This window comes from Wasmannia auropunctata, unplaced genomic scaffold (genome assembly GCF_000956235.1).
Source record: "Wasmannia auropunctata unplaced genomic scaffold, wasmannia.A_1.0 LD336000.1, whole genome shotgun sequence".
Classification (NCBI taxonomy): Eukaryota; Metazoa; Arthropoda; class Insecta; order Hymenoptera; family Formicidae; genus Wasmannia; species Wasmannia auropunctata.
Genome location: NW_012026890.1, coordinates 1,318,941 through 1,342,672, shown reverse-complemented (window position 1 = coordinate 1,342,672; position 23,732 = coordinate 1,318,941). Strand labels below are relative to the sequence as shown.

Below are 23,732 nucleotides of genomic sequence, written 5' to 3'. Positions count from 1 at the left end.
CGTAGGGCGAAAATAATTTCTCTCGTCTTAGCACGGCGTATCACTGCACGAGTTTCCTCTCTCTCTTTCTCGTCGTTGTAGAACGTATTTATAAATCGTAAAATTACGAAAATACGCAATATCTGCGCGTACAATTAAGTAGAATATTTTTGTCACCCTATACTGTTGTTCATAAATTTCACGGCGACGGCGATTCGGTCCTCCCGAACGGATGCTGACGATATTTTAACCCCGTTTATACGTTGCTCCGACTGAATTATGCAGAAAGCGGCGCAAAATATCGCACCAGCATCTCGAGGCGAGCGACGAAGTGACGTAAAGAAGACAAGACGACCGAGAGAGAGAATGACGAAACGCTCGCAATTTAGATACGCTACAGAGGCGTCGAAGTTGCAATCCGACCTACGCCCCCCGTTATCACGCATGAATAAGACATTATCAGGCGTAGATCGGCTGAACTTTGCATGAACGTTATATGCCGCGACTTTCGTCACTGTCATTCAGAATCTTTACGTAAAAAAATCTTTACGTAATGTTGATTCTGGTTATGAATGAGACGCAAAAAATCCGACGAGGAATAAAGATCGTATAAGTACATTTTTTTTTATACCGTCATTGCTGGAATTTTAGCGTTGTTAATCATGTTGTTTTCATGTAAATGCGTAAAAAAAGTGTAAACAAATTTTTGAAAGAAAGAAACATTCTCACGTTAAAATTATTTTATATATTTATTCCACTAGTAAACACGCGGATTTACACTTATGCTTTGAATATAGTACGCGAGTTGGAGCGTAAGCCGTTTAATTAGGATACATTTTTCAATTAAGTAAATCGTGAAATTTGTGAGGCGGTCCTATATTTTAACATGCAATGTACGTATATGTATATATAGACACATCTTATTCTTCTATTGATTGAAGATTGATCCTTTCGCGAATAAAAAAAAATAATATTGGTTATTTTAATTTCAAGGTCTTCACAGTGCATATCGTCTTGATGTAATTGTCGTAATAAGACCGCTCAATTGCGACAATGCATACTTCGCAGTTCTTCCGTCGTCGAATGTGCCTTTGAGCTTTGCTCCGATTACATTATCATAACAAAAGAGATGACGTTTACCGCCAATTGAACCTATAAACTTTCTTTCTTCAAAATAAATATAACGGGTATCTCATTCCGACTCATCCTTGGCCCACATGGAATACATGGAACGAATGAAGGAGATGCGGGTTGATCACGAAATAATACGAAACGTAAAATAAGGAAAATCCTGGAAGACAATTATACTATAGTATTTTATTTTAACTTTTATTCTTTGTGGTTTCGGAGTTTAAAACTCTAACAACACAGATGGCAAGTATGTATCATATTTCAAACTTAGATCGCAAATATATGTGTCGGTTGCGTTTCACTAAAAGGGATTTAAAGAAATAAAGAATATTAAGACATTCGACCCCCTTCCCTCCCCCCCCCCACACACACACATACACTCAAATGTAACAATTCAAAAATATTTCCAGCATTCGTATGCAAGTTTAACCGTAACCTCTGATCTCGCGCATGTACATCACAAGCCTAGTTTGTTGCGTCATACGATAACATTGTAACGTTAATTCCGCGCTGATTGCCGGTTGAGATAAGCGCTCTCTCTCAGCGGGGTCGAAACCCGCTTCAGGTGGCAAAATGAACGTTTTGCATGGGCGGATGTGGAGTCCGCTATCCTAGATGACGGACGCTGATAGGTGGACGAATATTTTAACAGCGCCGCACGAAATGGTGATGCCAGCACGCGACCGTGCACGCGACTTCGCGTGTGCATAAAAGTTGAGCTGCGGGTGTACAGTGTCGTGCTTGTGCGTCGAGACTTGTGTGCATAAAAGCCAATTCCCAGACTCGTAATCGGCGCGACTTCGCCCCATTCGGCATTCCAAAGCCTCTTTCTCTTTGCACGCGAGAAATTTTTCATTATTTGGAACGTTAATTATGTCTGGTGCGATCATGACAATGATCGCGTTTCAAATGCCTTTCTACGAATGTCGAGAGATTTCCTCTTACGATGATCTCCTTGACCGAATAATTCTATAAAATTCTAGTTAACTTTGACGCTCGCGCGTAATTACGTCCGACGTGACAGTGATATGAAAATATTTTACAAACAAGTGTTAATTTCCAAGAAGTTTCAATGATTGGATTATTTAGTTTCTTTCGCGTCGATTGATGTTTGTATATAGTCTGTGTTTGTTCTTACGTCAATTTCCCTGTTATTATTGTCTCTTGAAATGTATGTTTACGTAATAAGGCAATATTTGCCGTCATCATTCGCAGAAGCGATACGAAATGTCGCTCGGACATCCCATTAAAGTGAAACGGTTTTTCCAAATACGCTGTAACGAGGAGGAAACTTTACTCACTTCTCGCTGTTCTGAGAAAATTAATTATTTCCTAATCTAATTTCTATGCATGATGCTACCTCGCTAAGTAGTGTGCATACTTGCATTTGAAATTGTCGTAAGAACAACTCGAGATAGAACGGTTGCGTATCTATCTTAAACAAATAGCAGGAGGAAGGAAGACCTCCGATACGCGCGAAACGGTTGCGAAATGATATAGCCGAATGATGTAATTGGCGATGTCACGGCGGTGAAGAAAGTGTCGAGATTTAGTTAGCGAAGTGTCACATCGCAAAACAGCGAAAAGATGCCGGGCGTCGCGCGGGAATCAATCCCCGAGAGATTAGCTTCGAGAGATCTTCGGGCTTCCGAGAAAAGGTACACGCGCGCGAAACATTGAGAAATAATTGTGACGTGATTAACGACGACACGGGTGGCAAGGAAAACACGTTGTCGAGGCCAATTGTACCGCGCCATGGCGAAAAACGTCAGGAGCGATTTAACGGAATCGCGATGGTGCGCATGGCGCATCTTTTTCCTCTATTTTTGCTTAATTTAATACTTGGATCTCCACTCCAGAGCGAAGTTTGAAAACGTAGTTAATCAGTCGACGTGACAAAGTATTATTTTAAGATGCATAATTTCCATGTACAATCGCTTTGAATTTTTTCTACTTTATGCATGCACATAATTAATTTGCGCGATTGCTATCAACATGCCTTTTCGCTATACTTTTAATTAGCTGCTCGGGAAAAAATTTTATCCTATACCGTAATGAAATTATCTCTGTCTCTCCCCATCGGGAGAGACGGGGCAATAAAAGTTCCGGGCTACAAAACATCGAACGACAGCTGTACCGTCTATTTTTGGAGGGTAAACACATTCGCGCGCGCGCACGAAATAAAGTGTCTCCACACACACGCGCGCGCGCGCGCGCTATTGCGTACATGGAAAAACACTACCGGGCGCAAATGCGGCGAGTGCAATCGCGGGTGCGCGCGAACGGAATCGCACGCAAGTAGGCGAATTGCGAGGAAGAAGCGACTCCACGGCGCCGTAGAGGGGAGGGGGGAAAGCACGAATGAAAATTGCAAATCGGCGCCATTCGCCTTCTTATCGAGTGTTTTTCCCGCGGCGACGGAAACCGCGTGCGCTTTTAATGATAAACGACGATATCGCCGATACGCGCCGACAAAATTTATGTCGGCGAGGCCAGAGATCTCGATAATGTACGATGAATGTTATGGCGAGTATCCGGATCTGAGTTTTTATCTTTCTCTTCGAGTATTAGTTTAAATTAAATTTGCAATAACTATTTAAATCTTTTTTTTTAGCAGCGTTTTATTAACACGCTGTTTTTTCCATTGACTATCGATTGCTGTAAATTTATATATTCAAATTTATTTTTGCGCGTGATGTTAAATAGAATATTTTGCGATTAATTTCTATCAGTTGAAGCAATCAATTGTTGCACGCAGTGCCGGCCTATGTCGTTCCTGCTATACCGGCAGTAGCCGTAGGTATTCTAATTACGCAGCGGAGACGGACAATCTGTGAGGCTGTATCTGACTAACAACTCGTATTAGAAAATGCGAGATCGCTGGCTCTCAGCCACGGTGGCAAAAACAAGCAAACAAATCGTAAAACTGCACAAAGGTCGCTGTAAATTGTTTCTAGGGAAGATCTCTCGCGCGTGCATGTTTTCAGAGATTCAAGGTTGTATCTCTTTAGCATTGTAAGGATAGTGAAATTTTATGAAAATCGAGAATACAATTTCATTCCCATGCTACTTCTTTGTATTGTGCTCCAATCCTATTTTGAACTTTATTGTTTAATAAGTAAAATTATTCTTATTGCAGAAATACGGAAGAAATACGTGCCTTTTCTGGAAGAAAACGTTTTTATTGAATGAAAAAGCGGTTTAAAAAATTAATCCATCGGTCGACCGGTCGATTGCAATCCATCAATTTCCACAGCAAACCACTTCCAATAAGACACAACCACGTACTTTACACGTTTGGATAAAAATAAATAAACCGACACGCGATATCGAGTGGATTTTCGCACGCGAGATATCGAATAGTTGACAATGCGAGACTGATATCAGTCTGATATCAATCGGCGGACTAAACGCCCCGGGATTCCGCAAATCGAGGCGTCGCGTCGTTAAAATGCATCGGGTTGTGACGTTGCGTCTTCATCGCAAAAGTCGTACGCGCCGTGACAATCGGCATAGATAAAAACGAAGCGCCGGCGAATCGTACGCACTTGTCAGCCTCATTGACGTCACGATGACACTTGTTTGTCACGACTACGATGCGATCTACGACGATAAATATAATTTTTGTGCGCACAACGCCGACCATTTCGGTAAGCCGCATTTAACGTTAATGTTATTCATATATTCTCATCTTTTATTCCATACGCATTTTCGCTATTATTAACGCGTTAACGGTGCACTTTGCTTGAACAGGTAAACACATTCTTTACCCTCACGCCACAAGTCGCTCTTCATTTGAATCTTATTAATAACGTAATGATAATCTCGATGTTTTCTGTAATTCAGACTTTCATGTTCATGGCTTTCGGACACCAAGAATTTTCCCGTAGCATTTATACCACTTTAATTGTAGTTTGATTCGACTCTCTCTCTTTTTTTTTCTCCATTTCGGTTTTTATCGAAATGGAGAGAAAAAAACGTTTGAGAGAGCTAAATCTTAAGCGCCATAATAGCGAAAACTTTCTCGCAAAGCCGGCTCACGCCGGTAATGCACCGGTATTGTTGATCCGCGCACATTAATCACTCGATTAACTCGTCGCTCGCTCGGCCGCGTGTTTATGCGAATGCGATTGATTTTCGCGGAAAAATCTCCGTCGCGATTTATCGTCACGGAAACGCCGTCGTCGGCGATAAATATAAATCCATTGGCGGTTAATTAAGATTCATCGCTCGCAACGTTAGTACGCACTCGTTAATAGAGTATCTATTGCTCGCGAGACGCGTTCGCGAGTAGTACGGATGGCATAAACGCGTTAATGGATAATAAACGGCGTCAAGAAGTATTCTGATACCGTTACCGCGCGCCGATCTATACACCGTTACGGCAACACTTCTGCGAGGAATGTGCAAATTCATTAACGCGCGTCTTCGCGAAAAGTACGCCGCTGAAAAGTACGCCTGGCGATCGGATAGCGAGAAAGCAAAATCCTGAATCTTCGCGCGAGAAGGAAATCCGACCGCGGACAGCTCCCAAGAATTGTTTGTCCAAGGCAGCGAAGCGCGTAATACTAATTACAAGCTAGCAGCGAGCACAGGATCGCGATATTTTCTGCGCCGGGGACTTGACGGATGCCAAAGGCAAGCGCATTGCTGTTGCAACTTTGATGTGGTGAATGAAGTAGACAACTTGAGTGTGTTTCAGCTTGGAATTTCTATGCAAAATCGCTGATTTATACCTTCTCATTTTACATACTTATCTCAAGATTGAGTACAACGTGTATTTATCGGTAGGAGGGAGAGAAGGGGGGATTCTTTTATCGAGAAATAACTTTCCTATCCGATCCCCCGAGCCCGTAAGTGTGTCCTTTCGCTCGGTCGCACCCACTACAGACAACGACGCTTATCTATCGAGCACCATCGGGCAGGTCCGAGTATGCAAAAAAAAAAAATGAATCTCTCTCTCGGATACAAATGACGGAAGGACGGAAACCGGATTTCCACGCGTGGCGATTTCATTGCCGCGGAGGAATAGAAAGCCCTCGTGCGTGACAGCAAATCGCTACGTAGATACCGGACGATCGCTTCCAGCTTGACTCCTGAGCTCATCGACCGGTTAACCTTGTCCGTACGTGAGCGCCGGGGAAATCACAGGTCTCCTATCCACGAGATTGCTCGTGAAGCCGTACCGGCTGACCAAAATGTAAAACATTTTAACCGCGCGATAGACCGTGTGCGACGTACATATATCATGCGACGACGTGAATTAGGTCGTTATTAACGTTATTTTAATTCAATGCGTAATATCCGGTTATAATGTGAATTTAAAATGAAAATGAGACAATTACTCGTGCGTTAAGCTCCAGATATCGTGTATAAAGGACATTTATATTAAGACGGCAAATATTTTATCGAATGAAATCAGATAAATTTTCTACTGCAGGAGCAAATGTATTAATGTTCATGCGCTCGGAACGTGTGAAATCTTCATTAGACGCATAACGACGATTGTTATCAGATGGGAATTTGAGGTTCTGCGCTTTCTACGCATGAATATTCACGGCGACAATCGCAAAGGGAGATCGCGCGCGCTTGAAAATTGGGCTGTGTACGAATCGGCTTTTCAGGATCTGCCGCGGCACGTGGGAAAATCTAAACGTCCCCGTGTGCGCCGCCTCCTCCTCTCCTTCGCAGGGTGCATATTTTACGTACGGAGTTTCCTTTGTCCCGAGACGGTACTCCGGACGAACAAAAGACTACCATCGCGCTTGACCTCGCGCACTCCCCCGGACCGACGCGCACGCACCATTATTCCTAGCAGATAGCTCGGCCCATAAACCACCAGCCGCGATTACCCCACGACGTTATTTTTCGCGTTCCATCGCAAACTACATTGATCCGGACCTCCCACGCGGCAGATAAAGCCCGACGGTGCGCGCACACACACCGGCTCTATCGCGCTCCCGCGCCGCTTTCCGAACAAATTCCAGCGAGCGATCAGGCCTCGGCCGTGGCGATTCGTTGACCTTGCGAGAAGTAACGCAAGATCTCCATACACTCCGCAACAATGGCCTGCTATGTGTTTTGCGAAACAGAAACGTTTGAACATTGATTGATTCATATCAATGCTTTCGATTAAACAATACACATGCCTCAACTCTTTAACAATAGATCCATTAAACATAAGAGAAATATGTCGTAAAGGAAAGAAACTGTACGTATAGTAGGATCCAAGAGATCTCTTTATTATTATTGAAAATATCGAACAATTCCATCAGCAAAATAAACTTCGGATTAAAAAGAAGTTGCTGCAGAAGGGCACGACTCCGAAATGATTTCCGCCCGAAGATTAAGGTCTTGCCCGAAGATTACTTTTCGAAGTGCGTTCACGGAGGTCTTCATTGGTTTATGATTCATGTTGTTACTCAGCCCACAGTTAATTGGTTTCCTTCCTTATTATGGCCACCGGCCGTATGAATAGGAAGAGGAAACGCCGCGTACCAAAAGAAGAAAGCGTCCCTAATGAATTCCAATAACCGTAGATTAAGACAAGCGAGACAATAAAGGCGAATTTGCATTGAATAAAAAAAACCGTTTTTCCTATTTATGTTTTTTAATCGTGGATGTCGGATTAAAAAATTAATTGCACCGGAAGAGTAAACACGATTGATGACGCTCGCTTTATTTCTTCGAATCAAAGACGCGCGTGCCTTTATTGTCGAGCATTTATTACCGTTTTACTGACAATCTTTTTTTTTCCTTGTTCCATCTACGAGGATTGATCGCGGACGGACACGTGTTGTGAAGTTACGGAATCGCGATCTGCGGTACGAAGATCGATAGCACGAGAAGTATAACTCGTCGCACTTGCGATCCGTTGGCGTTCGTGATAATCTGCAATTAATCCCGGTCCATCTACGGTTCGCGATCCGCAAGATCTCTCTCCCTCTTCCCGCTGACGTGGTTTCACGCCTGCACACCACGCGAGAGATGCACCTACGCGGCGGCAACGCGCGAGTCAAGGCTCCCTGAATAACTGCAACTCACGCCGCGGAATGCGCGACGTTGCTTCGTCGCGTAAACAAGTTTCGCGCCCATTCCCGCGCTGCGTGGCGATCCCTCATCGGCCTCGTGCGCGTGGGCCGTGCGTGAGGGCACGTGCGTCGTTTGATGCGATCTCACGGATGCCAGCTCGCGGACGGGGATGCAGCTGTCCGCCGTGCAAGTTATAGCACGGCACCCAGCGCCGGTACAACGCATCTCGAATTCGTACCAAAACTGTCAAAAGTTACCAAACATCCTTCGCAATCGCCTTTTTTTTGTTTCCCCTGTTATTTTAAGGATATTTTTCATCGCACGTACTTCAATAAACATTTACACGTGTTTTTACATTTTCAATAAACATTTTACGTATTGCTTTTTTATAAAAAAAATATTTTTAAAAATATATATCCTTTTATAAAAATATGTATTGCTTATAAAAATATACCCTTTTATAAAGACAGATATATTTCGCTCCGAGATTCTTTTTCAATAGAACAATATATGTATGTTCCATCAAATTGGAATGTATTTTATATTTTTTAATTCTTTAGACTTTGTAGAGATTTCTTATATTGAAGTTATTTAAATAAAAATTCTTTAGGAATCCTCAATATATTCAGTGTCCTCTAATTAAATCAACAAAAGATCGTAACAATTTAAACCAGTCCTGAGTGCACATTGTGTACTTAAGAGAGCGCACCGATCGACATATCGGTGCACCATTGCGCGACTTGGCACGCTTGCAGTCCGACAGGTCAATAGCGAACTGCCAAACATTCGAAATGGATACAAAAAGCGACGGTACTGACGGCGAATGAAAATCAGTCGTGACTAATGGCCAGCTGCAAAATTAAGAAAGGTCAAGGGGCGCGCGAGCAGCAGTTTAAACTCTCGGCTAATTTTATTCTCGCGTGTACACGGTCGACACCGAATCGTAAAATGCGGTCCTATGTCACGGGCTAACCGTTACCAATTATTAAATCTTTTTTTTTAAAGCGAACGAAACCCAAGTCTCGGTGGAACGATCTCGTTTGCCGCGTGCGAATCGAGCGGGTCCTGCTCCCAGAGATAGAGAAGCGGCCGGTTCACGTCGTGTCAAGGACAGACCGGCTATTTCGCGCGGGCCAGGTGTGGGTGGAGTGCATCGACCTGCTTACTTGCATACTTATCCGCTCGCGGCACATTGCATAGCCACTCATCGACGCGGCATGCGCGTAGCTCACCCGGAACGCGAGAGATCACGACTTAGGGCCGGTTTCCTCGAGATGTCGGTTAACCCTTTCACACGACGAAATTGCTCGCTCGCTGAGAAAGGCTTACGCTGTCCCGAGTGCAAACAGCGAAACGAACCAGCTCTAGTGTAGGTATCGGTTCGCGTAAAAGGATAATGGCGTCTTATAGTGCATGTACGTTGAATCGAGGTTTACGATTCCCCCGTGGAATTCGTGGCCGTGAAAAGTAAGTGGAGCCAGAAGTGTTTACGAAAATACAAACTTACGCGTTATATCTTCGCGATGTTTTATCTAATCTTGATTTATCGAATCTCCTTTCAGTGCTAAAATTAGATTAAAGATAAGTTGAACTAACGACTGATCAACGGTAATGAAACTAACGATTAACCCTGGTCAGTGCGTAGTAAATAGAATCGTGTAGACAGAATCGCAGTGTCTACAGAGTGTCTACACAGTTAAATCAACTTGAAACTCCACTCTTAAACTTTGAACCGAATTTCGAAGCGTGCGATATAGTTTTACGCCGCTAGAAATACGGGTCGGTTCAGCGTTTATTTATTCATTTACAAAAGAATACAATACTGCTATGAGATGTATACAATATTTGTAATAGTTGTTTGTTGAACATATTTCTCGCGAACGTCTGGGCGTCCACCTACATGCGCGCGGTTCCCGTACAAGCCAAACGAGCGTGCAAATAGAAAGCCGTTTGTTTTAGATATTTTCGTCGGTCTCCAACATCGTAATCGACCGGCTAAATCTGACAGCGATCACAATTACCACGAATATATTCTGCGTAATTGGACAATGTACAATTTATCACCGGACAGAAAAGAGATTCTATTGAGCGTGTACCGCTGCTTACCGGGTGCGCAGAGATATCACTGCGCTTGGCAGCCGATGTGATAGCGCGCCATGTGCGTGCCAACGAAATCGAGGTCAACACAGCGCGCGGCCGTAATCCGAAAAAAAATCGCGTATGAGCAAGACCAGCTACTATACTCTCTTCGCCGACGAATCCAACGACGATCTGTCGCGTATAGTGATATTCAAAACGGACTCTTCGAACAAAAAATTCTTATAAATCTTTAATCGTTTTTTTTTTCTATTATTTTCGATTTGAAAATATTACCATTCGTAATATTTTCCATTGTAATTTCTAAAAAAAAAACTATAATTAATTAAATTAATTAACAAAAATAAAAAATTACGAATACATAGTTTTTAGATAGATTTTCAAAAATTCAAGCCAATGAAAATCGCGTCAATTTTTTTTCGCGATATTGCGCATTTCGGGAAGTTTTTGTCAATCGCGAGGATGAGCGAGCGTGTTCCACGAGAATAGAATATCTGGAAAATTGCATCGAACATCGTCGTGACTGAACCAATAGTAGAGAGATCGATCAGGAAATGACACGCGACACGCGAGAAAACATTATCATCGACCGGCACGTGGCTGGAACGATACAAAAACGGCGTAATACGACGCTGTGTACGGAATTCGACGCCGCCAACGGAGTCGCAGAACCGGTCGCACTGACTCACGTTGCACCGTCGGGGATGCAGCTTGCACTTTCGTCGCTTCCATGCGACGCGACGCGACGTCAGCTGATCACTGCGTCACATGAACGTGATGCATATCGCTGTTTTCGGCCTGCCAAGTAATCAAACTTTGCAGATATTCCCGGAGAACGGGTTAAAAGGTCCATTACGGAACTTTTGAACTTTCCTGATGCATGAACAGCGTAAAGGTTGATATATTGTCGCGTATTACATACACGTTTTATTAACTGAATAAATAACAAGTATAAAAACAACTGAGATAATAAACAGTTGCGTTGAAGAGAGAATAATTTCCATTTACATGCGAAAACCTACTGTGTTTATTAAAACAATCGAGTAACGAAATTGCAGGCGCCTGGACTTGTGGTGGACTTGTTTACGCTCGAAATACGATTACAAGACGAAATCCTGTATTGGTCACTTAGAGGCTTCGATATACGTAAACTTTATTACAGTATTAAATTACAAACTGTTTGCATTCGACAATATTTGCTTTCAGCTCGACAGCACGCGGAATATATTTATACTTTAATATACTCGTCGAGTATTACAAACTACCCACTTGAGAATGAAACGTATGGCCATAAACGCGACAGCTTTGCAGCCGCGCTCGCTCATAATGGCATTGTAACCGCGGTTCGCTGTTTTGCATGACTGATGCGAAGGGATTGTTTCAAGCAGTAGTCACACCGGTGAACCGTTACTTTCGTGCATGACGACTTTTGCGGCCGTTCTTGCGCAGAAGTCACAACTTGCGAGTGCATGGCATTGAAAGAAACGGATCGCGACATTTCGTTTATTAATCTCGGACGAGAACAGAAAGGAGTCTGATTTATATCTTGATTATCTTGAAATAAAATTCAAGAAATTGCATATGTATAAAAGAGATATAAATCTTGATAAGATGGACGTATTATTGATTAGTTTTTTTGTACAAAAAAATATACAGGTATTTTCCATTTACTGATATTACATTTTTCGCGCAGATATTTTTATCGAATTTTCCGAGATTTTTTCTATTTAAGAATATACAGGTATTTTCCACTGATATTACATTTTTCACGTATATATTTTTATCAAATTTTCCGAGATTTTTTCTATATAAGAATATACAGGTATTTTCCACTGATATTACGAGTATATTTTTCACGTATTTATTTTTATTGAATTTTCCGAGATTTTTTTCTATATCATTAGGTATAGTGTACATATGTATATTAAATTAAATATTTAAAATAAATTTTTTCATATTATTGTATTATTATCAAGTGTTAAATTGATACGCAAGTCGTAAACAAGTCTAGCGGAAGAAACGCCAGCGATTTTATTATTCGATTGTTTTAACGATACACATGTATCTTGTAACAGCTGGGGTAATGATAAATTAGTTGGACTATTAATTAACTTGAATTTTTTTTATCGACGTTTTCGATTGTTCGGAGTCAAATAGCGCGAGTATATCAATAACACTCGATGTTTTCCTCATAAAACTATTTCTTATCATATCACGAAGATAAATGTAAGAGAAACATTGAAGAGATAACTGAAAGTACATGTATTTTAACTATGTATTTCGAAAGTATAAATAAATTATTTTTTTTTTTAATATATCGACATATCGCACGTATAAAATAGATATATTGGATAAACGCAAATATTTTCAGAATTCGCCGATATCTCTCCGTGAACAGATACTTTTCTCATGATTATTGACACCAAAGATGCCCCAGTTTCGACCTGTAAACGTCTTCAACCGCTTAATCTGTGTGTCCGCATTTTGCAGAAATACCGATGCGAATTTGTTTTGAATTTCTCATATCATACCTCGTATCCGTGATGATAGCGAACACTTGATAACCCCCCTCCCCCCCTTCCCCTGATATTGAGTACGCTCAAACTTGGATAAATCATCCAGAAGAATTTTAATGTAAAATTTAATATTCTAAAGTGCACGAGAACTCACTTATAACGATCTTGTCTCTAAAAAAATTGTTATATAAAAATATTGTTATACCGCGGAAAAACAAAAAGAAATCCGTAACTCGAGAGGCTGCGATTCTCTATGCGAACCACCGAGAGACGCGGTTGCCAACGTCAGTGGCCGCGCTTAATTTAATTTGGCGACACGTGCGTTACCTCGTCGGCGCCTATAAACGGGCACTCGCGATACAGATCACTTCCGGGCGGCGCTGACTCGTCCCTCGAGCTTTCTCTAGCTTCTCGTGATCACCTCGAATAGTATGACAGCGCGTCATCATCGACACGCGTCATCGTGACTACGCACCACGTCTCAACTTGATTCTCGAACGATATCTCGAAAATATCTTATCCACAATATTTGGGAAAGACAATGGATTGGAAATTTCCGATATTCTTTTCGGATCGACTCGATCTTGTTAGAGCTTTCTAAAAAAAAAATAAAATAATGCGTGACGTAAATGTACTACGTTATATTACGTGATTAATGCAAAATAATTTATATTAAACATTTCGAAGAAATTAAATTTCATGTGTCTCGTAAACTGTAGAACATTATGGCAGAAATATTTTTTAACACATGCGCGATTGCATCTTTATTGGAAACTTAGGAATCCCTGATGTGTGTATATATCGCATAATTATCAGTATATGTGAGTGTGTGTCGTCGCGGCGCTCATGAAAAAAAATTATACTTGTTTACGTCGATATACGTCGAAAAAAGTGTCGCGTCATGCGTGATAACCGACACAGCCATTCCACACTCATAAATGCGCATAATTATCGAGATCGAAAATATTTGTGCTTGCCGGTGAGACTAAACTCCACAAAGTTTCTGAATATGGTAATTCCGATGAGAGAAGAAAATTGATTATGCATTTCACAAAATAATTAGTTAACTAGCGAAATTCGTATTAACATGATCGATAACTCCACTTATTTTGTTAGGCGAATAGAATAACTATCTTTATGTAAGAGTAATTAAGTAATTACGTATCCACATAGAGCAAATAATTTTCTTACTATTCGCGATCTGCTTCGATAATCGGCATTTAATAACACGCCATAACCGACGATTAAGATCTTGACTAAGGCGCTGCGCTAATGAAAGTGACTCGACACGAAGATCGAACGAATGCTCGTCAATTTCTCGCAGCGGGCGGTAAGTCGGAAGTGTAAATGGCTACATACATAGTGTGTTCATCGAAATAAATGTCTGTACATTGCATTTACAAACTCCTTTATTATTGTAAAATAATTCTAATCTAGAATTTTTTAAATGAATCATTAATTGCACACATTTATTGGGCCTTAATTTAAAGTAAAGAACATTCTTTACATACGTACATACATATATATATATATATACATATATATATAAATTTTGCATTGTATATTTTTTTTATAAAGAAACATGTAGAAACAAATAGTGGTTATTCATAATGTAGGTATAAAAAACTAATGGATCTCACTGTCGTTTCTTTCGCCGTTGTTTATACTTAACGAATTTAATTAGATAAGTCGATTACGTCATAACGCGGCTTAATTTCCCCGAAAGAAAGTTTCTGATTGTGAGGGAGAGAGAAAAAACTATACTATCACGCACATTCTCTCACAAAGACTTTACCGAACTTCTTACGTAATGGGTTTCGTGGAAACGTTTATCTAGTAGAAAAATATGCATCGGTCAATGCCGAAGCAGCCGTTATTCGTGCATCAGCCTAATAATTCTGTTTGTTCCAGCGGACGACGCGAGCGGCGACTGACTCACGCACTCGCGACTTGCGGCGCAACCCAGATCCGATTTTATCTCCGTGCTGTAACACGCCGTGCATCGTGGCCATTACGTAGCCCGAGAAAAACAACTTGTCATCGTGCGTCTTACGTCGCGCGGCACTCTTGTACGTTCGTAGAAAATTATTATCTTTTTCCGCTCTCTCATGAATGGATTCGTTCGCTCTCTCGAGGCGACGAGAGAAAGTGCGCGAAAATCATTCGTCGAATCGAAAACGCGACAATCGTGATTTCGTCAGCGTCTCAAGGGGAAGGGGAGGGGGGGAGGTCGAACGATGATCGGGTTTAGAAACATAGACACTTTCGCAGCGGCAGCGTTTGTCTTCTCTTAACCTTCTCCCATTTTCTGCTCATCCATTCTACTTTTCGTCGTGAGGAATTTAAATAATTTTTGTACGGAAATTTAATAAATTATAGGAAAATGAAAACTGTAACTGTGCTCTAAAAATATTTGACATCAATCAGTGAGACTTGCGTTACTATATTTTGCGTTGTATTTTTTGATGCTTTAAGCGAACGCACGGGTCTCGATCAGACCCGCGGTGCGGATCACAAGGAAAGTCAAGAACGCAGAAAATGTACGCCTCATGATGTCAACGGGGTCGCCATTTGCGTGCAAATCGCACACGCGTGTATTCGTTGTGCATACGCGGCGGGCTCTTTCCTCCCGCATAATTAATGCCTCCGCCTGGGGAATGAAAGGTAGCGCCGGCACTAAAGTATCGTCGCGAATCGAAAACTTTGTCGAGGCTCCTTGCACGTCCGAGTGCTCCGAATTGCGTCGCAATTGAGGCTCCGAGAGAAGGAGAGAGAGAGAGAGAGAGAGAGAGAGAGAGAGAGAGAGAGAGAGAGAGAGAGAGAGAGAGAGAGAGACGGTAGGAAAAAGATGCTATACACATGCACTTATCGATATTTTTGTACAAATGGAATTTGTACTTTATTGCGTTAATGTGCACGAAAATTATTATAATCGTAAAATTTCAGAGAGAAAAAAAGATGAATATATATTATTTCGGTCCACCGTGGAGGCAACCGCGCGTAGGAGCGGGTATAACACATCGCTCTCTGGCACACTGCTAATCGTCACGCTTTTATAGCGCGCGTGCCATCGCACGGCGGATAATAAATGCGACGGACGATGATAAACGGCACATAATACGATGCCGCATTGACGTACGCACATACGCACACGCGCGTATCGAACAATTCGTAAAATCACTTATTTGCCGTTCCCGCGCCGACGAAAATGATAATTCGTCGAACGCGGCGGCTCGTGTCAAAACACACGGAGCACGAATTCGCACCTTTCATTCAAACGGTTTCTACAATGATCGCACCTCGGCGCGCCGCGCATATAGGTTGCAATGGCAACCTTGGACGAGAATTAAAATATCTCGTCGTATGTACACGTAAGTTTCGCCACTGATGATAATCGAGCGACGTCGTCGCCGACTGTTTGTTCGCGCCGAATTTATCGAACGGCAATATTAGCACAAGTTGACTCAATCCGTCTTCGGCAAGCGATTTTCAATGCACTTCGCGTCTGTTATGCCGCTATGCACGTCACGTCAGGTCTACCCGGTGATAAACATGGATCGAGCAATAAGCGCGAATCAAATAATGATTGACGTTGGCCCGTAACCGTGTGATTTGTTTATTTGCAGAGAGATATGTAGAGAACTAGGGCGGCGAGAAATAATCCGAAGTTTTCATTAAGAAAATTAAAGAAAAATGAAGAAACCCAAAGAAAATGAATAAATGGAGGAACGTCTTTCAGTTTCTTTTTAACTTTAATTTTTTCAACTACATGCTACTGTCTGAAATGGAAAAAAAGTTTGAGAGAAAGAGATGGCGGATTATTAGAATCTAGTTTGTAAGAGAGCAAGGGCAAAATATACAGAAAGTAAATAAATTACGTTTCTCTCAAGAGTAACATTATTGAATGGCCAAGTGGATAAAGCGATTCTCGAGAGAACAATTTGAGATATATAGAAGAGTGTGGCCAGAGTCAATGGTATGAGAAACACTTGTCGCGTATTGTCGAGAAGACTAGACGACTCATTGTCGCGTTCATAAATTCTCGTTAGTCTCTGCTAACACCGAGTAATAACTCAGAGACGGTATTGCGCGGTCGAGCGCGTCTAACGGAAACGTCATGTCTATCGCGCGTCGCGTATACTCTGCAAAAAGTTCACTGACTTCCGCCGCAGCGCGGATTCGCGCGTGAAAACCTCAATTGAATTTTTCGATCTCATTTTTGTATTAATTATTCGCTCAATTTATAGCGGGCGTTTGAATCATATTTCTAATTTATTTCCTTTTAGTTTATATTATCTATTGTGAGTTTATATTATTTCAGCTTTATTATTTCGGCTCTGCCAAAAGAAAAGGTTTTCTCGAATTATTTTTAACTCGATTTGAATATATGTATTTTTGCGCGTTGTCTAGAATTGTGATTTATGTAATGGTCCCGTGGTAATGAATTTTCGCTGAAAGCGAGACTTAAAATTTCCCATGTATTAGAGCGGGCGATCGTCGTGACTTCTATATGAGTTAGACGAGTCACGCACTTATTTATGACGAGAGACAGTGCCCTAACAATTCCGCAAAGTGCGCCAAATGCTTTACCCACATTTCTTGGCACGTCGTCTCGATTAGGATTGGTGATACAAGAGTCGCGCCGACGTAAATATAGCACGAACCCAATCTTCCGTTTTATTGTCCGTGTTGTCGGTTTTCTTAATAACAGCAATTTTTTAAATGCAAAAAAGTCATCGTAGAATATTCATTTGCAAACAAAAGTGTTGTTCGTGAAATTTTGCAAAGATAAGCGAATTTATTTAACAATGTATTGACAGAGAAAATAATAAGTAGCCTCTTTAAAAAGTCATCAACTTAATATATTAGATAGATAATATTATTAGAACTACACTATCGCTCAAAAGTTTCAGCCATTTTTGCTGACAATTCCACTTTTCAATGGACTAAAATTGTATGGTATACTCTCTTATTTTCAGTCGGAAGTGTTCAACAAAGCTAAAAAATAATTATAAATCAAAATTATAAGCACATTTCTCAAATAAATAAATGTCATGTATATCGGTTGAAAAAAAAAAATATCGATTTCACATTTTGCGCTAAACACCGATGAATATTTGAATGTCATGACGATTAATAATAAAAGAATGGTAAACAATATTTCTCGTAGAAATTAAGCATTAAATTAAACACAAATCTTTGATTAAAACACTTGAAGAAACTTTGACTTGAAGAAACTTTCGTGCACAAAATGCCTTTTCAACTTCTATCATTAAAGCTCAAACTGTGTAATATTCACATAATTTATTTTTTAGTATTATGAAATTTCTGAACAGGAAGTGTGTCGAAACTTTTGAGCGGTAGTGTAAATAAAGAGAAATAAACATCACATTGACGCGATGACCAAAAGTTTCGATAGTGCTCGATAATTAACTACTCATTACGACGATAAGCTCTAATTACCGTTTGTGTTGCATAAAAAAACAACTTAAACTTTTTTCATGCGCCTGCGGTTACATGTGACAAAATTTAGCATCGCAATATCAACTTAACGGCCGTGGAAAAAACTAAGCGTTGTGACAGGAATTTCTCGGATTGCAGCGCGTGCTGCGGGAAACGTTGCGTCTCGCGAGAGGCGAAATATGAAAGCTATGCCGATAACTTACTTCGTCGAACGGGAATCGATCTCGAGAGGCGCCCTTGCACCTCTCTAAGCACCAAGCCGCGGCGTAGATCGACGACGGCTCCTCTCGCGCGGGAATTAAAATCGCCGCATCTCACATGCGCCGATCGCACGCCGATTACGTGGTCCGCCTGTTTATATCCCTGATCTCGTCGCCGTGCTCGCTACCGCGGGTACGAGGGAAACCCGTGACACGGTGACAGCGGCATCGGAGATCCGCGGGCAAGGCCGCGTTTTCGCATGGATCACCAGGTCGCACGGCGCCCGCCCGCGAACTCGCATCCACTGAACTTCACACAGCGGACTCGCCGCCTTTTGCGCCTTTATCTAATCGTGTGTACAAGTTCGATACACTCGCAATTCCTCGAATTAGTCCATTAACGAGCGTAGAGATCGCGCATTCGTCCGCGTGCGTGACCCGTCAATTTTATCAGCACTTTAAACCTTTTTATTTATTTATTTTCTTTTTTACTTTCAGACGTCTCCGTTGCTTTCGGAGCACGTCTTCTCCGTCACTCGCGTCAAGGAACACTACGTCGCTCGGCTGAGAGAAGAATCTACTGCGGCTGCTGCTGTTCTCCGAACAGCGAGTTTCCGTTTCGCGAGCGATATATTCGGTGACGAGCGGTGCGCGCAAGAGCAACACTCCCTGGCGTTCACTCGGCGCGGCGGTTGGCGCGGCACTGACAATTGCGTATCGGTCAGAGGCGCCGCGGCGCGCGATGAGATGCGATCGCGAAATCGCGTGATCGCCTACGCGCGCGCTGCTCCACCGCGCGATACTCCATTCCCTCTCTCTCTCTCTCTCTCTCGCTCTCTCTCTCTCTCTCTCTCTCTCTCCTCTCTCTCTCTCTCTCTCTCTCTCTCTAACACACACACACACACACACACCTCTTTCCCCGCAGCCTCGTCAGAATTAGACAAAAGAACGGAATTCCGGACTGCCTGAAAGAATCGCGACAGGTACGCACGCTGACGCGTGAGATCTCGTTTCGCGTGGTACGCGGACGATCGATACGGATGCAGTTATCGCGCCGTACATTCGCGAACAAACGCGGCCTCCTCGCGCTACATGCGCACCATATGCGCTGCCGCGCAACACGCGCTATCATGGTTTCACGTAGAATCACTTGACACGTATATACGGCGCACGGAGTGTGTCCCAGATTCAACGTGTCTCTCTCATCGATGAATTCTTTGACGAAATTGGAACCGATCTTTCTTTAGCGAGAATATCGCGAGAGGCTATCGTTTATCGCAAGTTCAGCTCTTTCTTTCAATGTTAAAGGCCGACGAGAAAGCCCAGGACATTTTTGTATAAATATAGCACCGTTTTGAGAAACATTATTTCTCTTTATTGATTTACATTTCTTATCAAGATGCAAAAGTAATTAATATGCAATTATAATAATGATAGACTAGTTATTATTAACACACTCTTGGGGGGGAAGAAGTTTTGTCCAGTTTATTTTATTTATTTATCGTTGCATTATGTAACGCAATATTAACGAAAATTTCCGCAGCATTTTGTTACTTTACCTTTATTTGACCTCTGTCTACAGTCTATTGACATCAGTTTTTACACATCGCTTTTCTATGGAGACAACGCTTATTTGCATCAGCATGCTGTTACATAATGGCAGTCCTATTCAGTTCGCGCCGAAATATATTTGTCTGGACCGAGATGTCCAGAGGTGACGAACGACACGTCGTCGTCGCGCGGTGCCGAAATAATTTGACTCGACTTTACGTTCGTCGATTTCGTTGCTTTTCGAATTCCGGACGAAAAGCAACGAGATCGAAAGAATGTACGAGACAGTAAGAAGCAAGGAGGGGGGGGGGAGAGAAAGGGGTTAAGGAGGGTCGAGGGATGATCCGTGGAGAAATTTTTTCCCAAGTATTTGCGCGGTTCTCGCGCGTGCGATAAACAATATTGTCGTCCGCTTGCCGTGACCCGAGCCGCGCGTCGCGGCATTAAAGTCCGATTGAAATCATTAACGCATTTAGCCTTTTAGTCTAAATTAACCTTTGCGACTATGTACGGATATTATCGCGCAGTAGAACGTTAACCTTGACGACAATAGATCACGATCCGCGGCTACACCCCACATGCCTCCGCACTGAATGAAAACTCAGTTTCGAGGCCGACACCGCTGTCGCCGCCGCCGCCGCCGCCGCCGCTGCCACCGCCGCCGTCGCCGTCGCCGTCGCCAGCGGATTGCTGTTAAACGGTACAAACCGCGGCAGACGCGACGTATTTTTTTTATTATTGTACCTATAATAATCTACGATAAATTATTTTTTTGTTCTGCATGACACATTTCCACAAGCAAGCTCATTTAAACATCCGTTTCAATCCGTATATTTGCCGTATCTTCGTTCCTTTTTTTCTTTCTATAAATCTCAGATAACGAACGTCGAATCGACGAAGCGCGATAAATCTGTATTACTTCGAGCTACGAAATATACATTTGCAGTGCAAAAAAATTCGAGGGCAAGCAAAATTACGAATTTACGATTTAGCAATGGCAAGGCGCGACAGACAGGGTCAAAAGTCACTTCCGCGGGTCACTCGCTGACGATAAGGCGAGAGGATACCGCGAAGAAAATGCCTGAAAATTACTTGCGTGCGTTGCAGCTTGTTATAGCGCGTACGTCCATTCTCCTGTAGCGCAGAGCGTTGAGATGTAATTTTAGACCTCGAAGATTGCATTTATCGCTGAATTTCCGCGCTGATATCGCCATCCAATGTGGCGTCAATGAAACGAAAACTTAATTGCTCTTTTATTCACATCCGTGTTACTAAACTGCCGCTGATCATGGTAGAAGGACGTGTGATATGATCGCCAGAGATAGAAATTAAAATATTGTTTTTATGTATATTTTTGCCTATTGGAAATGAATTTCCAAACCGAGTTACTGATATAAGCATCAATTCATTTTAATTTTAATAATGCAAGAATATTTAATAGCTTAATCTATTACATGATGAATTTAATGAATCTGAAGCGACATTTTTTTCAGAAATATTTTTATTACGTCTCACACGATGCACTTAAATAAATAAAACTTATTAAAAATTTATTCTTAAACTGTTCACCTTTACGTGAAAACATTTCCAAATTTTTTTGTATACATACATATAAGTATAGAATATCGCGCGATATTCTACCGTACCGTGATAAATAAAAGTATTTTAAAATCGTGTTTTTTTTATTACATCATTTATTTTATATATAATTAGACTACTTGTGTAATATTGGCTGCAGGTTTTGCGCAAGAGTTCGACGTGACCAAGAACTGTATTAAAATTAATAGATATGTGGTGATGCTACCCACTATCTACAAGCAAAATCACAAAGTCAACAATGGATGTAATAAATTAAGGCAAATGATCGAGTGCTTACCGCAGTGAGAAGCGTTGCGTCCACAGCGAGACCCTTCGCGCAGAACGTATTTTCGCGATGCAATACTTGCAAGGAGAACAGCTGCAACTGCATCAAAATAATTAAATATAGGATTAGAAACGCAATTATGTAACCGACAGATCCATTGTATAAAAAAAAAAACGTCGTAAAGAACATTTTTGTAAAAAGAAATTAAAAATTACTATTAACCTTTGGTTGTCACACTTGACAAAATGACCCCAGCTTTTTACTTTTACTGGGAAATGCTTTTTTTAAAATTTACTTTCTTTTAAGAATTTTTTTCAATATGATGCCACTTTAATTTTAAATTTTATATAATCAGAATACATTCTACAATGTTCGAACTCTAGTTGAGAATTTTTGCGAATCCAATTAAACTGTTAGTTTTTAAACGGCAGCCTTTTAAAAATTGACAAATTGATAAACTTGATTGAAAAAAGTGTGACAACCAAACGTTAATTAAATTATTATATTTTTTTTTACTACCTCATCTTTGATTTGCTTATCGCTAGTACTGATGAGCACGTCGTGAACGGTGGTGCCAATCTGCAGGGCCTGATCCTTGCCGGTATCGCAGGCCCACACTATAAACGCAATTTTTATAGAATAATACGCTACGGACGTGATGTAGTACGCGTACCAGATCTGTTTCTGCAGATCGATAATGGCTACGCCCCCTTGCCACTGCACTATGTAGAAGTACAAACTGAAAGTGATTTCGGCAAAAGTCATGACTATGGTGGCGAGAAGTTGCAGACTGAAAATCGCGTTTAGCGTCTGCACGGTATCGCTGACTATCAAATGTCGCTTCTTCAGGGCTTTCAGCTCCATCAGCAGAAACGGATTTCTCTGCTCGTGATAGATGCGCCTGAGGAGATGCGGCTCGTCGCCCACCACGAGCTCTCGCAGATTCACCAGATTGTCGTTGATTCGTTTGAAGCAGGCCTTCAGTACACAAACGCAATTCATGTACAGCATATCCATTTGAAACACCAGCAGGGTGAGGTACGTCGCCAACACCTTGAGGAAGATATCGCCATACGTCTCGGAGTTACAATTCGACAGTTGCCCGAGTAGGAACAAGAAGCCGATAATGTCCTTGGCGTGGATCACCCTGGACATCTTCTTGTACGTTTCCGGGGGCAGTCTCGAAGAGATCTCGAGCGTGGTCTGGAGCAAATGCATCCGCGGTTTACTCAGGATGTACGTGACGATCGCTATGAAGCCGCCGAGTACGTAGTAGCAGTTACATTGAAGGGATCCGGGTATGCTGTCGTATTTGATGTGCGCGGTAATGTCGATCTCGTAGAGTATCGCCAGCCCGTAAACGCTGACGACGGCTATAACGACGGTCGACACGATGTAGCGCACTTTGGAAAACTCGAAGACCGAGGCGTTCACCTTGTACGGGAAAACTCCGAGTACGCGGCAGAAAATGAAGCAGGGAAACATCAAGGATTGAAAGTCCGTCGCGTGGAACGGCCGCCATTTTTTCCGCACTTTGCCCTTGGCGCGTCCTTGGGACTTGGGTGACGGACTGAACATGATCAGCGGAGTGTCATGGGAGAACAACGACCTAGATCGTAGATTGCATTCTGAAAATTATTAATCGCATTAACGGTACACTTTGGCATTGATGCGAAAGCGATCGCGAGGGCCTTCGTCTTTCCACGGTAAATGCCTGGACACACGGACTATCCTCGTGATCTAAACCCGGCGAGTTCAAGTTCAAAACTGCGGGCAGTTGCTGCCTTGTTGAGTAGCGGCGACAGGACCATTTGTTAGCCGTGAAGTAACCATGGTGTTCTTCTTCGATCGGCACTTGTCACCCCTGGGAGATGCAGCATAAAGTAATGATGTGTAATT

General features: G+C 42.1%; 2 protein-coding genes across 5 annotated transcripts in view; both read right to left on the bottom strand.

The window, feature by feature from the left end:
- Nucleotides 1-19,189, bottom strand: part of LOC105453305 — a 31,351-nt gene extending 12,162 nt beyond the window's left edge. The window contains exon 1 of one of the 4 annotated variants that reach the window (XM_011695141.1): nucleotides 18,422-19,189. The gene's annotated coding sequence lies outside the window, so the exon portion shown is untranslated. Of the gene's footprint in view, nucleotides 1-4,270; nucleotides 4,863-12,960; nucleotides 13,031-13,082; nucleotides 13,127-18,421 lie in introns of those variants that run through there. The other 3 variants (XM_011695144.1, XM_011695143.1, XM_011695142.1) reach the window with 3 other exon arrangements.
- Nucleotides 19,190-21,645: 2,456 nt separating this feature from the next.
- LOC105453306 lies at nucleotides 21,646-23,732 on the bottom strand. The gene is made up of 3 exons (XM_011695145.1): nucleotides 22,353-23,732; nucleotides 21,846-21,932; nucleotides 21,646-21,780 (listed from the first exon to the last, which is right to left on the bottom strand). The coding sequence occupies exons 1-3, from the start codon at nucleotides 23,409-23,411 to the stop codon at nucleotides 21,679-21,681; spliced, it is 1,248 nt and encodes a 415-aa protein (XP_011693447.1). The 5' UTR covers nucleotides 23,412-23,732; the 3' UTR covers nucleotides 21,646-21,678.